At 38.5% G+C, this 16,001-nt stretch overlaps 1 protein-coding gene across 1 annotated transcript in view; it reads left to right on the top strand.

Annotated features, from left to right (window-relative positions):
• Window positions 1-16,001, top strand: part of vps53 (VPS53 GARP complex subunit) — a 97,586-nt gene that overhangs the window by 30,671 nt on the left and 50,914 nt on the right. The window contains exons 8-10 of the mRNA XM_002934343.5: window positions 11,500-11,578; window positions 13,245-13,388; window positions 14,558-14,700. Of these exons, the coding sequence (XP_002934389.2) occupies window positions 11,500-11,578; window positions 13,245-13,388; window positions 14,558-14,700 (366 nt within the window). The remainder of the gene's footprint in view (window positions 1-11,499; window positions 11,579-13,244; window positions 13,389-14,557; window positions 14,701-16,001) is intronic.

Below are 16,001 nucleotides of genomic sequence, written 5' to 3'. Positions count from 1 at the left end.
TTATTCGGAGTAATCCGATCGTATGGCCCTCAAACCATACAATTGTATTACAATGACGAGAATAAGAGCCATCGGAGCAAGGGCTGCATCATTGAGCCACTGCAGTCCCTGATCCGATAGGAAAAATCAAACCTGCCTGATCAACACCTGCCCAATTTTTTCCCAGGTAATGCTGTCAGGGGTTCCTATACACGTCCAGATAAGCAGAAGGACTCAAATTGGCAACTTAAATCTGCCTATTTATGGCCACCTTTACAGAAGTGATTAGATCTGACATGAGACTGAGAATAGTATCTTGTAGTCAGTAACATTCCTAAGGGCAAGGGCACATGCCAGCGTTTTTTTTTATTATCAGGAGGTGGATGTACTCTAATCAGTGGCTTTCTGTATCTGCACTGAAAAGTACTCCTGCCCTCAGATTTGCAATTAGTCTTTTATTCTTTGTGTTTTTCAGTTATTTAAAGGGGACTTGTTAAAAAGACATAACATTAATTGATTAATTGATTTTCTAAGTGAACTGGAAAATGACTAGAGGAGGGTCTGAATAAAAGATCAGGAATAAAAATATTAATTTCAACAACAATAACTAGCACATTGGGGGATAAATAGCATTTTACATTTTAGGCAGTTGAGGAGTAACAAAAGAAAGCAAATAGTTTAATAAATGTGAAAAATAAAAAAAGACCAAATTAATTATCTTTAAAAATTTCTATGTTTACTGTAGAAAATTTAATTATAAGCAGAACTGTCCATTTTACCTTGTATGAGGTCATTCTCCTATTCCCATAACATTTCTTGCCACTGAACCTCATTTCATGTTTACAGATGTGTCTGAGCCTAGAATAGGTCAGTTCAGAAGACAGTAACTTGCACTGAAGCAGATAAGGCTGTATAAGATATTAAACAGCTTTTTTCCAGGTTTTGGCAGCTCAGACATACACATTTGATAAACTGCATTTTAATAATAGACCAGCTTGTGCTTTTATCTTACAACACTGTTAAATTTAGTCTTTCTCTAGATTTTGGCTCAGAAAGGCTGTTAAAAACTCCTGTATATGGATGGTGAGATGGTGTGAAATTTTGTTCTGTACTTGTCTTTCCCTCATTCTGTTTTCTTTGTGATAACTGTTCCATCTGGTTGTTTTAGGAATAGTAACTTGAGAGGAAATTAGAGGCTCACTCTGCCTGCTTATGTAGACTTCTGGAATAAGGGCTCTTAACTTTAAGGAAGATGGTTATTTTTGTGTAATACCACAAAATAAAAAGTTGTATATAATGGTTTGTGTGTGTGTGTTTGCTCATTTCACAGTCAACATACAGTTTTTAAAAAAGTGCCACTTTATCATGTTAGGTTTATTTAACAAGTATAATATTATAGGACACTTCATGAGTGAGTAGCAGCAGCGACATCTGCCTTATGTGCAGAAACAAATGTTCTGTACATTTTTACTGAAATACTTTAATTAGAATTCCTTAACCGTATGTTTAATATAAATTAACCAGAAAATTGGTCTATCCCGATGTAGTGGAAAGCTTGAAATGATGCTAGTTGTATTCAGTATGGAACATAGAGCAAAAAAACATGGGGCTGTTTTAATTTTAGGGCAGATTTTCAGATACGATGTGCTGAGAAAAACTTTCTTTTATTTTTAGTAAGTGTCCACAGTTTTGTGGTATTTCTGCACTGCTTGGCCAAAGTTTCCAACCCCTTTGCTGTGGAGAAGTTATATGCAGAAAAAAATAAAACTATTGCATTTAAAAGAAGGGGAATCACTGCCTAAAATCACATGCTTTCTACCCAGTGTTGCTGTGCCTCACAGGTGCCTAGCAAAGGATACCGTGTAGGAAGGTAGAAGATGGTGGTACAGCCCTCTTTTCGAATGTACCCAGGGACATTGTGTTTTTTAAACAATAGGAGAGGTGTCGTGGGGGTTAGCCTCCACTCATGATACTTTAAAAAAAGCTTAAAATAGCCTTGTCATGCTGTTAAAACACAGGACAGATATTCCTGCTGCGAGCTTTAATTTCACACTTTGAAAAATCTGCTCCCTAGAGTGAGGATAATGGCTTTAATGTATATATTTGTGTGGTTGTTTTATTTTTATGGAATTTTAAGCTATAAATAACTACAACTTCTCTTGAAAGTGGTCTGTTACTGTAGGTGGTGCCTTGCCTGTGAGATAAACTAGTGAAACACATTTGTTACTCATTCACCTATTTAAATAACTTATATTAGGTGTGCTGGAATCAATACACTGTAAATATAATAGTATCATAGTAACTACACCTTCATTTGCCTTGGGGAAGAAGGCTATCCAGTCATGTGTTTTTGTTCAAAAATGTGAAAAACGTTGGAAAACCAAAAGCATTATTGAAACTATGCAATGCATGTTTATAGAGAGATGTCAAAATGTTTGGAATCCTTTGCAATTCTGTTTTCTAAGAATTGCATTCTTTTCTTCTCGTTTTGTGGCCGCAGGGCAGTTAGGGCTTGCAAAATATGTCTTATAAATTCTGGTTGTTTAAATGAAATATAGTTTTTAAGGTTTTGGGAATAATACATGTAGAAATACCAATAAATCAATGTTTATGGTATATCTTATTTTAGTGTATTTTCTCAAACTATGTTGTGTCAAACTATTGTCCGTGTTGTTTTGACAGCTATGCATGGCTACATAGCATGATGATGCCTCTATGGAATGGTCACAACTTTTGTTTGCATCTTGTGCTCATTTAGGACCACAAGTGCTCCTGCAACCCATTGATTACTTTGCACTTCTGTGTAGTTGCGCTTGGCACTGCTCAGCCCTTCCTGCCATCCGTTCAGAATCAAGTGCTGCTGCTCCTATCAACACAGGGGAATCCTGGAGTTTCTGCTAGGCTGTAGCTTCAGGGTTTTCTTTTCTTCCAGCATCAACAGGTGCAGAACACTCGTCCCTAAAGACCTGGGCACAGATGACACTCGCACGGCAAGCACTAGAAATGTCACCACTTGCTATTGCATCTGACTTGCAGTTTCCTTAATTTTGTAGAATCAGACACATCGTCCCCTTGCAACAGCAATGATGCTGGAATTCTGGGAAAAGGCTGCATTGTGGGAAAAACTTGCCAATTTTGTTTGAAATTGTATTTTGCTCACTTCACTTTCAGATGTAAATAAGCCCTATAATATGTTTCTTAGTAATCAGGATGCGTTTTGCGCTCCCAAGGATATGCTTCTTCTACTACTACACTACCTGATCTATTTAAACTTAGCAGATTGATTATTGGAACTTTTGGGCTCGAAAAAGCATTTCATTTTATTCTTTGTAAATGTAAGTCTTTCATTCCAAAGGTTAGGGGTATGCTGAGGACAGAGTGGGAGAGGGGTACGATTGGATGTTGCCCAAATGTAAAATACCATACATTTTTCTATCTTGAAAACTAGAAACGTGTGTTTAATTTTTGAAATAAATATAACAGAATGAGAGAGAAATTAAGAAACAAATGTGCATCCAATAAGAGAAACAAAGAAAAGCTAATCAGCATTCCTTACACATGGTACTTGCTTTACAACTCCTCCATAGACAAAGCTATTGCAGCTCCTGTCCACCCCTTCATGTACTAATTACTTAGTACTTGAAACAAATGCATAAAGGCAAATAAAATACAATGTATTCCTTAAACATCTTTGTCCACCAATCCGGTTTTAGCATTGATATAAGGAACAAAAGAAAAAAAGAATATTGTGTATTTTATTGAATATCATGAATTGATTTGTACATTCAAAGCTCTATACATTTCCCATGGTATATGCCATGTTTACTCAGGAGCAGAAGGGATTTTACATAATTATGTGTGTCCTCCGTAAGAACCCCACTGCTAAATGTTAACCACTAATGGTACCAATTAGATACTGCGTGCGGTTAGCTTCACGTGTGTCCGAAGCACTTTTTTAAACAGCACTCCTGATCACCTTGAAGTGCTGCATGAAGCACTTTTTTAAACAGCACTCCTGATCACCTGGAAGTGCTGCATGTATGGTAACCCCATTTGAATATGTTTGCATAGAGCAACTAGAGCTAATAATATTTACTTGGAAAGTAAATGTTTGGCATGTTTTTTTGCACAAGTGATCTCATAATCATAGTGGTAAGTTTTATACATTTCTAAAGTGTGACACTGTACAGTAGATTTATCAGAATGTGAGATTAGAGCTCACTACAGGAAAACTCACCCGCTTTCTATTTATTCCTATGGGATTTTTAGAAGCCTGTTTATCAGTGGGTAAAAATTAGAGTTCGCCACACACTTTTAAAAATCCCATAGGAGTTGGTAAATTTTTCTGTGGTGAACTCTAATCTCACATTTTGATTAATCTGTCCCTATGCTATATACCGTATTTTTCGGACCATAAGACGCACTTTTTTTCCCCCAGAAGTGGGGGGAAAAAGTCCCTGCGTCTTATGGTCCGAATATAGCCTACCGATATACTTTAAAAAAATGTTTTTACTTGCCCATGTGGTCTCCGCAGGGCCCTCCTCTATTTGCCGGCGCTTAGCTATGGCGCTGTGCGCATGCACAATGACGCGCATGCCCATACGCATGCGCGTCATTGTGCATGCGCCAGAGCTAAGTGCCGGTAAATAGAGGAGGGCCCTGCGGAGACCACATGGGCAAGTAAAAACATTTTTTTAAAGTATATCGGTAGGCTATATGCTGGTACAGATGGGGGCAATATGTTGGGTGAAATATGTTGGGTGCTGCTGGTACAGGTGGGTGAAATATGTTGGGTGCTGCTGGTACAGGTGGGGGGCAATATGTTGGGTGCTGCTGGTACAGGTTGGGTTTTAATGCACATAAAATATTTTAGGACACTTTGTTTCAGAATTTTTTTCTTCATTTCCCTTCCCAAAAAATTGGTGCGTCTTATGGTCCAGTGCGTCTTATGGTCCGAAAAATATGGTATATAAAAAGGTATCACCGGTTTATTTAACAATTTGTGCTACATTTCAGATCCATTGGGAATGACTGTTAACTGGCTAATTTGTGATTTTACTTGTAGGCCACTGTATTGTCAATCATTTTGTCAATCTTTTTGACTGTTATAGTAGGTTAGACTTTGTGTGATTTAATCAAGATAAGAGCAGGCCTACAATTCTTCAGATATATTCAACCATATTTATAGTGCTTTGCTAAAGTATTCATGGCAATTTTGATGTTTTGTTACATTCCAACCTTGTAATTCAAATGTTTCTTAATCTTATTTTATGTGTTGGATCTGCACAAAATAGTCTAAGTTGGGGAATTATAGGTATGGGACCTGTTATCCAGAATGCTCGGAACCTGGGGTTTTCCAGATAAGGTATCTTTTTGTAATTTGGACCTTCATAACCTAAATCTGTTAAAAATCATTTAAATATTGAATAAACCCAGTAGGCTTGTTTTGCCTCCAATAGGGATTAATTATATCTTAGTTAGGATCAAGTAGAAGGTACTGTTTTATTATTACAGAGAAAAAGGAAATCAATTTTAAAAATTAGAATCCCATACCTGTACCTTCAAAAGTCACATAATTAGTGAAATGAAGTCCACCTGTATGCAATCTAAATGTCACATTATCTGTCAGTAAACCTCTGAAATGCCCCAGAGGCTTCAGCACCACTAGGCAAGATCCATCACACCATGAAGACCAAGGAGCTCTCCAAAGAAGTTGGAGTATAAAAAATATAACCAAATCTTTGAGGATCCCCCGAGCACCATCAAATCCATCATCTTCAAATGGAAAGAACATGGTACCACAACAAACTTGCCAAGAGAGGGCTACCCACCAAAACTCACAGACCGGGGCAAGGAGGGCATTAATCAGAAAGGCAGCACAGATACCAAAGGAAACCCTGAAGGAGTTGCAGAGTTCCACAGCAGAGACTGGAGTATCTGTCCATAGGACCACAATAAGCCGTACACTCCATAGAGCTGGGCTTTATGGACGACTGGCCAGAAAAAAGCTATTACTTAACCTTAAAAATAAGAAGGCATGTTTTGAGTTTGCTAAAAGGCATGTGGGAGGAAGGTGCTCTGGTCATATGAGACTAAAATTGAACTTTTAGGCCACCAAGGAAGATGCTATGTCTGGCGCAAACCCAACACATCCCATCACCCCAACAACACCATCGCCACAGTGAAACATGGTGGTGGCAGCATCATGCTGTAGAGATGTTTTTCAGCAGCAGGGACTGGGTAACTGGTCTGAGTTGAAGGAAAGATGGATGATGCTAAATACAGGAATATTCCTGAGCAAAACCTGTGTCAGGCTGCCTGTGATTTTAGACTGGGACGGAGGTTCACCTTCCAGCAGGACAATGGCCCGAAGCATTCTGCTAAAGCAACACTCAAGTGGTTTAAGGGGAAACTGCTTTAAATGTGTTGGCCTAGTGACCTAGTGTAATGGCCTAGTCAAAATCCAGACCTCAATCATTTTGAGAATCTGTGATCAGACTTGATGATTGCTGTACACAAGCAAAAACAATCTAACATGAAGAAGCTGGAGCAGTTTTGCTTTGAGGAATGAGCAAAAATCCAAGTGGCAAGCTCATAGAGGCTTATCCAAAGCGACTTGCAGCTGTATTTGCTGCAAAAGATGGCTCTACAAAGTACTGACTTTAGGGGGGTGAACAGTTATGCATGCTGAAGTTTTCTGTTATTTTGTCCTATTTGTTGTTTGCTTCACAATAATAATAATAATAAAAAATACATCTTCAAAGTTGTAGACATGTTCTGTAAATGAATTGCTGCAACCTGTCAAAACAATCCATTTTAATTCCACAAAACATGAAAAATGGCACTTTAGCAAAGCACTGCATATGACAACATTTAGGCTAATGCCAGATGAGGCATAGGGCGGATTTTTTCGGCAAGCGGAACAGCGATTGCTGAAAATTCCACCCTACGTATCCTACATGTTCCTGCACCCGAATGAATGAGATACGCTCGGGTGCAGGCAAATGTAGTCGGAATACGCATAAAAACGTGAGACTTTAAATCTTTTGCGTTTTATGCGTATTTCCACTACATGTGCGTGCACCCTAGTATATCTCATTCATTTGGGTGCAGGCACAAGTAAGAGGGGTAGGGAGGAATTATCGGCAAGGGTTTTTCCGCTTGCCCAAAAATATCCGCCCTACAACTCGTCTGGCATTAGCCTTAACACATTTTAATAACCTGTAGTTAGCTATTAGTGTCAGGAAAATAATGACAAGGCTGATGCCATAAATGGTTTCACTGGAGGTAGGTGAAATTTAAGGAGCGCTCTGGGGTAGCTGTTCCCTAAGGCTTAAGGTGGCCATTCACGCACTGATATTATCGCTTTGTATGATAATCGTTAGGTTTACGGCAGGAGATGAGGTGACTGATATCAGCAAAGGCCTTAGATATTGATCGTCTCGTCAATCGGTCTGATTAGTATATGTAAAGGTGCTCGAGTAACACCAAATGTTTAGTGCTGAATCATCAGATGGGGTAGAATATTTTTGTTTTCTATCTGCTTATCTGACGATTCAGCTGTGAACGTTAGTGTAGTCTACAAATGATCCTTCCTGCAACCAGTGGTCACAGGAAAGATCATAATTGTAACGTGTATGGCCACCATTAGATTTAAAGCAGCAATAAAGCTGAAAATCAGCAATGTTTCTGTCAGTTCTTAGTGTATGAAAATAAAAGAAATATTTGAGTGAAGGCAGGAAGATATTTCAGTAGATTACTGGATACAATTTTAGGAGATGCCTTGCTTATCAGTGTTTTGTATTTGAAACTTTATGCAGGAGAAAGGCTTTGGACGGTGTTATAGAGCAGGGCAGCAAAATTTTAAAGGCAGTAAGATTAGAAAGTAATCGCGAGACACAGATCCTGGCACAGCATATCAATTTATTTACAAAGGATTTGATGTTCCCCACAAAAATGAACTGCCTCAGTTCTTTGGTTGATCCCTTATGCTCGAATAGGTTAAATAGGCTTTAAAGTAATTGAAATGGCATGGAAAGTATTTTAACGGAGACATAACAACTGTACCACAAGACAAGAAAGACAGGCTGCTTCAGCCTCTTTTTTATCAGTACGTTGCCAGTCAATGTCTAATATTTCTGGTAGGCTAAGCAAAAAGAGAGCTTGTGGTTGTATGTGATTTACTGGTATTCTTAAAGGCAGTTAAATCAATTTGAGCAAAAACATAAGGAGCTTATTTTAAAATAATTATTGGAGAAGTTTGGGACATTTAAGTACTACTTTTCATTGCTGGAAAGGTTTTGCTGGAAAATCTGAAAAATAAAAGTAAATATGTTAATTAATGTGTTTGCAGCATACGTTGCCAGTTCACTTTCAACTGGCATGGATCCTGGACAGCGTTATTGTTTTCATTAAAGTCTAAATCAGAGAGGGACAAGCCAAGTACAGTTGCACACAGGATAACCTTTAGGAACTAAAATAAACAGTTTTATAGAGTTCAAAATAAGTATCTTAATAGGCATCTTGGCTACCTGTTTTTGTTTGTGGAAATATGATAGAGGTCATTTACTCAGAGCGTGCACCTCAATGCTCATTCAGAAATAGCTTTTTTCCCCAGTCTGGTTGTGGTCTGCACCTCATGCCAGATAAAATTTCAGTGGAAGGGGCAGACTGCAAGGGCACAGACCATCCCTGTCTTTGCTACCTGCCCTAAGGACAGATCCACACTGTGCCCTGCGGCCTCCTCTGCCACTACCTAACTTGTGCACCTGCATGATGCACCAATTGGGTGTAGGAGGAAGGACATCTTAATGCCTTCCCTTCCCTGCCCCCTATTAGTGCAACCTTGATGAATGAATACAATGTTGTGTTCATTGGGGCAGCTGCAGGTCTCTGTGCTCTGAAACAGAGCACTATCTTCAGAGGTAATTTTGAAGGTAAACCACCCCTTTAAAGTAAACTGTTTAGGTCTGAAGCATCTCTGCTTTTCCATTGGAAGAAGGGGTCTTCCGCCACTGAATACTTCAACAGAACTCAGCCAAGGTCAAGTGCTGCTGGACATGCCCCACCATTCCTTTTTATTTTCATCAAATTAAATCCTACATAATTCATTCTAAAATTTCCCCTTTAAGAACTGCATCTGTTTTTTGTTACCGAACACAGTCAGGTCTACTCCTACACATGGAAAATGTTTTTGATATTTTTAGAATTACCTGATAGGTCAATAGTTTTCCAGAAAACAAGAAAAGAAACATGTACTTAAAAATAGTTCTGTTTTGTCAGTACTCCACAGTGATGCAGGATGTAATAAGAGATTATCATTTATTTACAAAGAATGAATACTCATTGATTAGCACTATAATTAAGCTTATCTCCCTGCTCACAAGACCATAAGGAAAACATGGCAGGCAGTGTTTCCAACTGATAATCACCAGACCTGCGGTTGCCCTGACAGAGTCCAGGCAATTACGATCAAAATCACCTGCCAAGCTGGAAGTTGTGCTGGTGAACTCGCCCTGTATGCCATAGCCCTAAGGCTAATGTTACACTTGCCATTTTTCTCAATACAGCCCAGTTATGGACCAAAAATGCACAAAATGAGAGTTTTCATTTTGTTGTTTCTGGAAAGTTACGTAGTTTATATGGGCATAACACATTGAGCAAAGAGTTGTTGGTTCTTTGAGGATGATGTCACTTATTGTACCACATGAAAGTGTTAGATTGAAACAGTACTGACATAACAGAATTATGGAAAATAGAGAGTTTATGCACAGTTAGGGTGCTGACACTTTAGTGCAGGCGACTAATCTCCTTCAAATGCTTTCCCACAGGCAGTAATGTAAATCGCCAGTAGGAAAACATTGCAAGGCTTTCAGAAATTACCTGAAGTTTTGGAGGAGATTAGTTGCCCACACTAGAGGAGATTAGTTGCCCACACTAGAGGAGATTAGTTGAGGGGTAACTAATCTGTTTGTGTCAGGGCCCTTAAAATCATACAGCAGTATAAGTGTACTTATATGTCTATGAAGATTTTCATTCATCCAGGTCATGGTATATCTAGTATAAATAAATTTGAAGCAACTGGACTTGTTTAGTAATCATTGAAGACGTTTCACTACTCATCCGAGCAGCTTCTTCAGTTCAACTGACTGGTATGGGAAGTCCTCAGCATATATATGCTGAGGACTTCCCATACCAGTCAGTTGAACTGAAGAAGCTGCTCGGATGAGTAGTGAAACGTCTTCAATGATTACTAAACAAGTCCAGTTGCTTCAAATTTATTTATACTAGATAAGTGTACTTATAAAATTTGGTAGATACTCCCCAGCCTTTAGAACATACAAAATACTTGGGTGGGATAATAGCTCCACTATAATTCCAATAAATATCCAAGCTTTTCTCACCTGAGGCAAGATGATATATTATTCTAAAAATCATCTGGGGTTGCTGACAGGAAGAGGTTCTATGTGAATATATCCTCCTAAGCTGAATGGGAGTGCAGTTATATTGATGGAGAATTTTAAAGTTGATTTATTTGTCTCTGATTGAGATAAAAAATTTGTAAGCAGAGTCTGTGGCTTTTATTTAAAGCCTTCACATATGGAGGAGGCAAAGTGGTTTATAAAGCTCTGTAAAGGTAGGAGACAATTTTGGCAGGTATAGGGAGACCACAGATGGTAATGGATTGGAATCCCTAAGTATTTGCAGAGGCTAATGGGCAAGGGCTTCTGTGGATCCTAGAATAATTGCATGTAGGAACATATTTAGTTTTTTTTTTTTTTACATAAGGGTTAAAGCATGAATGTAGGTGGGATAGTTGGGCGGTAGTTGCCCACAGAGAGGAGATTATAATCCATTCATTTTTGGAAAGAGAGATTTTGAAATTGTTCCAGGCAAGTGCCAAAAAAGTACAGAAACTTAGGTATGTAGACCATTTTAGAAACATTAAGAGAAGGCTTTTCCAAGTGGCAACAGTTGCTGAAAAATTAGATCAGATGTCAGTCTTTAGTTCTTAAAATTGGGAGTGTTTTGAAGAGACCCAAATTCCCAATTATTTAATCTTCGTGGACCAAACTATTGGGCTTCAACCATCATAACAATTTCTGGGCCCTTACAGCAGTGTGAAAAATTACATTTTTACCTTTCACATTGCTGTAAGGGGCACATTCAGAATATTTTTTTCTCAGGAACGTAATTGGCATTTTAAAACTGTGTGCTCTTTACTAAAGCATTTTCTCATTTCCATTCATTCATTTTAATGTATGTTTTAATTGCTGTATATTTTTTTCACAGGAACGTAATGGCATTTTAAAACTGTGTGCTGCTTACTAAAACATTTTCTCCTTTCCAATAATTTATTTTAATGTATGTAATAGTTGCTATTGAACATGTTTACAGTATCAGTAGAGTTGCCGGATGACACATGGCAGTAAGCCCTTTTTAAAAGGAAGGCTTAAAATGTGCCTGTTGTTGGAATATATTAAAATTAATCTTCACAATCACATATCTGTTCTTTTACAGGGTTAAAGCTGCACAAACTGAACTGGGTCAACAAATTTTAGCAGATTTTGAGGAATCTTTTCCATCCCAGGGGACAAAGGTAAATGTCTGTATACACAGGGGAACTATAAAGGAAATGTACTTCTGTTTTAAAGTTTGCCTTCAAGAGTTGTGATTACAGTAGAATTCTTATGGACTCCCATGGGTCCATGGGCTGTAGTACAATGGAAGTAACCTGTGGCCCACAAATTCCACGTTCCTATTTCAGGGCAGACATGATGGCTAGACTGGTGGTAGTGTTTTTTTTTTTTTTTAAGGTAATGCAAAAAATATATGCTTACGACCAGTGCCACCTCAGGGGTCCTGGCCGCCCTGGCTCTTAAAGTTACCAGGAGCTGCTTATTGCTGCCCCTGGTAAATTGCCAAGCATAAGGTGAGTTTCTCAACTCACCTCATGGCAGCCCCTGACTGAGCTTCATGGTCTAACTTCAGATTGGTTCAGATCACACTGATGCTGGTATTGTTAATATCACAATCACTCATTTTCGACATAGTGGAAAGTAATTTGCTTTCCCACCTGGCTATAAGAAAGAATATAATAGCCCAGATAGTGAAGTTCTGTGGCACACCATGCCCTACTTGATTAAAAGCTACTTATAGAATATTTTCAGATCATATGCACATCGGATGTTGGTTGGTTAGTTTACCTCACAATTCTGTTTCAGCCAGCAGATTGTAGAGGCACTGTCTCTTCAGTCAGCCTAATGAAAAAATAAATAACCACCGATAGTGAAGTACTGTCATTAACTTTACCCCATTCAAGTAAAATTCTCTTATGGTGTGATTATCTCAGTCTTGCACATAGAATAATTGTTTTTCTGTTCAACTTTGCCTCAGTGCACACTTAATTAGAGAAAAGGGCAGGCACTACCACCAATGGGGTCTCTTTAAAAAGTATTTTATGATTATAAATAAGTAAATACTGTATATTTTCAACACAGTGGAATGAAAATATGTAATACAAAGACCTAATGCGTTTCTTGCAGTTTACTGCAATTCCTCAGAGGCTCACAAGTGAGCAAAAAAGTCAATGGTGGTACAGCCTTCTAATTTATCCAATAAGGTGTGCACTCAAGCAGAGTTTGCAGAAAACTCCTTAACAGCACCTGTAGTAACCAGTCAATCAGCAACAAAAAGAGCAACAAGCAGTGAGAAGAGGGAGTAGCCTGGAGTGGAAACATGAAAGAAGGAGCAAGAAACCTAACAATCATATCCACAAGAGCTGAACAGGTGGTAAAGCAAATAGAGTTTTTCCTTTTACCATTAACTACGTGGATAGTGTTCTCCAGCTTCACTGTCAGGATAACCTTATACGTGATCTAAATTTAGACCACAGAGTTCATACTAAAGTATATAGTCTTCGTATGTCTGCAGAGCGTAAACTCTATAAAGACTTGCAGTCCATTTACTATTACAGCACAGTTTGTATTAGAGTTTTTAAGGATAATGGCAGGTAATTTTTTGTTGGCTGCAATTAATCTCCTTCAGCACGGATGACAAAACATCTAAAGTTACATTTCTACTAGGATTAATGTAAATTGCTGGTGGTAAAACATATGCATTGTGTAATCGCCCATGATTATCTCTCAAGTGTCCATACCCAAATGCTCAGCATGCATACTTCTTTCAATTTTACTCAGTTTTTATATTAACTATAATGTTTTTGCAGTTGGAGTTTTACGTTTTTATTTTTTAATTTCTTCCAGAGGCCTGGGGGACCAAGTAACGTCCTGCGTGATGCCTGTCTGGTAGCTAACGTTTTGGATTCTCGTATTAAGCAGGAAATCATCAAGAAATTCATCAGGCAACATCTGTCAGAATACTCGGTGCTATTCCAAGAGAATCAAGATGTAAGTGGTACTAAGGCTTAAGGTACAACACTGGCATGCAGAAGCAAGCAAATACAGCAATTTCCAGTGGATGCTGAGAGCAGTATTTTAGAAGAGATAAAAGCTTTTTTTGCATCTCTGTTGAGATAATGTATATATTGTCTAGAAGATATAAAACTATAAATTACTGTGAGGCGCCCTGCCGGACCGGCGCGTTCCCCTACCTTAGGTCGCGCCGGCCGGCAGACGCGCTCTATTAGGGGCCCGCACTTCCGGGTTCGGCAGGGACGGCGCGGCGTTACTGCGCATGCGCGATGACGCGCGGACATGCGCAGTCGCGCGCCCTGAAGCATTAGGCGCCATCTTTGTGTAGGTTTTTTAGGTTTCCGGTTCCTTTGATTTTTGGCGCCAAATTCGGCTATTTAAACCCTTTCCTTCATTGTTTTCATTGCCCAAGCTGGCTTCTGTTATCTACAGTACCTGCTCTTGCATTTTGTTTGCTGTTTCCGGATTTGACCTTTGCCTGACCCTGACCACGATACTTGCTACCTGCCTTGACCGTTTGCCTGTACCCCGACTACGAATATTGCTGCCAGCCCCGACTTGTGCCTGTACCCCGACTACGTTCTGCCTTTGCCTTGCCTGTACCTCGCATCTCGTCTGAACTCTGAAGGTTTGCAGGACCCCAGCTTGGACCGCAGCAGAAAGTCCGGGGCCCCAAAAGGGCGTCGGTGAACACCGGGAAGAGCTGGGAGTTCCTGTTATACTGTAGGAGTCAGATTTTGCATACAGCGGTCGCACACTGGTTCCATTCTAACTTGAACGTTACAATTACTTAGGATTATAAACTGTGTCATCTTTAGTGGCACCTTCAATGATACCAGAACTGTGTGCCTGCATGAGCCAGGGTTTAAATATTTTCATGCTATTTTAGGCACATTTTATGAACACATGTTTGTGGGCTGCCATATTCTAGCTGAACATACTTTTATACTGCTCATAATTGCAATTACAGCAATAATAAACATAATTAGACATTTTATTATTATTTGTTGCATTATTTTTGGGGGAGAATTTCAGCCACCTTGTCATAAACCAGTGATTAAATCTATTTTTAGATGTTGTTGAGTTTGATTTTTTGATTACCCTCAGTCTGTGTTTTTACCAGTTTCCTTATTGTGATATTCTAGGTTGCTTGGCTTGATAAAATTGATCGTAGATATGCTTGGATAAAACGTCAGCTGGTAGACTATGAGGAAAAGTATGGACGCATGTTTCCAGTGGACTGGTGCATGACAGAACGCATTGCTGTTGAGTTTTGCCATATCACAAGGTAAAGAGAGATTTTGCTCTGGAGGAGTCACTTACTGCTGCAGAAATCCTCAGTTGTGTCACCTCAAGAATCTGTGTAATATGAAAAATCTTTCAATTTGAAACACTGCCTGCCAAGTGCCTTAACCAGTTGAAAGAGAGTTGTTAACCTGAATTTAGATTTCTGAATGTACAAATATCATTATTTAAAGGCTAGTGTTAAAAAAGGAAAGAAAGATGGCTGAAACTGCTCCACATATTTTATATTATCTTCGAAATACCTCTCTAATCCACATTCACAAAAATATTTTCTGTTGAAACGGAACGGAAGGGAACTGTTACTTTTGAAAACTTAAATAATGTATATGCAATGTCCATTTCACATTTGTAAAAGATCATTTCTGTCTCAAACTGTGTAAAAATTTGAAAGTGTGCAGTGTGAAAATCCATGAACTGCCCAGTTATAGTCTTTAGTGTATTTTGACACTTTCTGTGCCGAGCTGACTTCAGGAAAAAGAAATGTCCCCTTGAGTTTTAAAAGTATCCACAGGACCAGAAATCTTTATAACATCCTTTATACCTGTCATTGTTCTCTTCTTAATGAAAATTGTATATGTTGCCAAAGCTTTGTTCTTTAAATACATGTTTTGGCTAAAACCCTGTAGTGAACTCCTCACCTTTCTACAAACATTACTCTGTGCTAACAATTATATTGTTAAGGTTAAAAGAAAAATAAATAGAAGTTATCTCCTTTTATAGTGGAAGTGTGGTTAACATTTTAGTTATCTTCAATTAAAAAATAAAAATAAAAAATTGCCTGATACACTATGGGGCAGATTTATCAAAACTTCAAAATAAAGTTTGAGAGTTTTTTTTCAGTGTCACATACCGAGCCTTTCTCAAATTGCAGACTTTTCTGTTGATTTTAATACAAGACTGAGAATTTCTCAACTAATCTTGCTTGTGTGGAGTGCAGTATTAGTTCTTGTTGATCTGCATGAGAATTGCATTTTTTCTTCATGATCAAGCATCTTGTCGTTTGATAAATCTGCCTCTATATGAATTTACAGGTTATTACTACTAACTGGAATTGTATACATATGCTGTAGGAAAGCAGTTTTTTAATGGAAAAATGATGTTTGGGCATGCAAATGAGAGATCCCTTTAGAGATCTGCCTGTAACATTCTAGCTGCAAGCTGCTTTTTAGGATATAAACTTTCCATAGTGTTGCTTAGCTTGGGTTTTTCTGCTGCTGGAATACAAGCCCTGTGATACTCCGATATTATGATGATGATGATTATTTTATTATTATTACAGTTGTG

Source organism: Xenopus tropicalis, chromosome 2, assembly GCF_000004195.4.
Source record: "Xenopus tropicalis strain Nigerian chromosome 2, UCB_Xtro_10.0, whole genome shotgun sequence".
Classification (NCBI taxonomy): Eukaryota; Metazoa; Chordata; class Amphibia; order Anura; family Pipidae; genus Xenopus; species Xenopus tropicalis.
The sequence above is the reverse complement of the archived record's forward strand: the minus strand, read 5'-3'. Positions and strand labels throughout refer to the sequence as shown.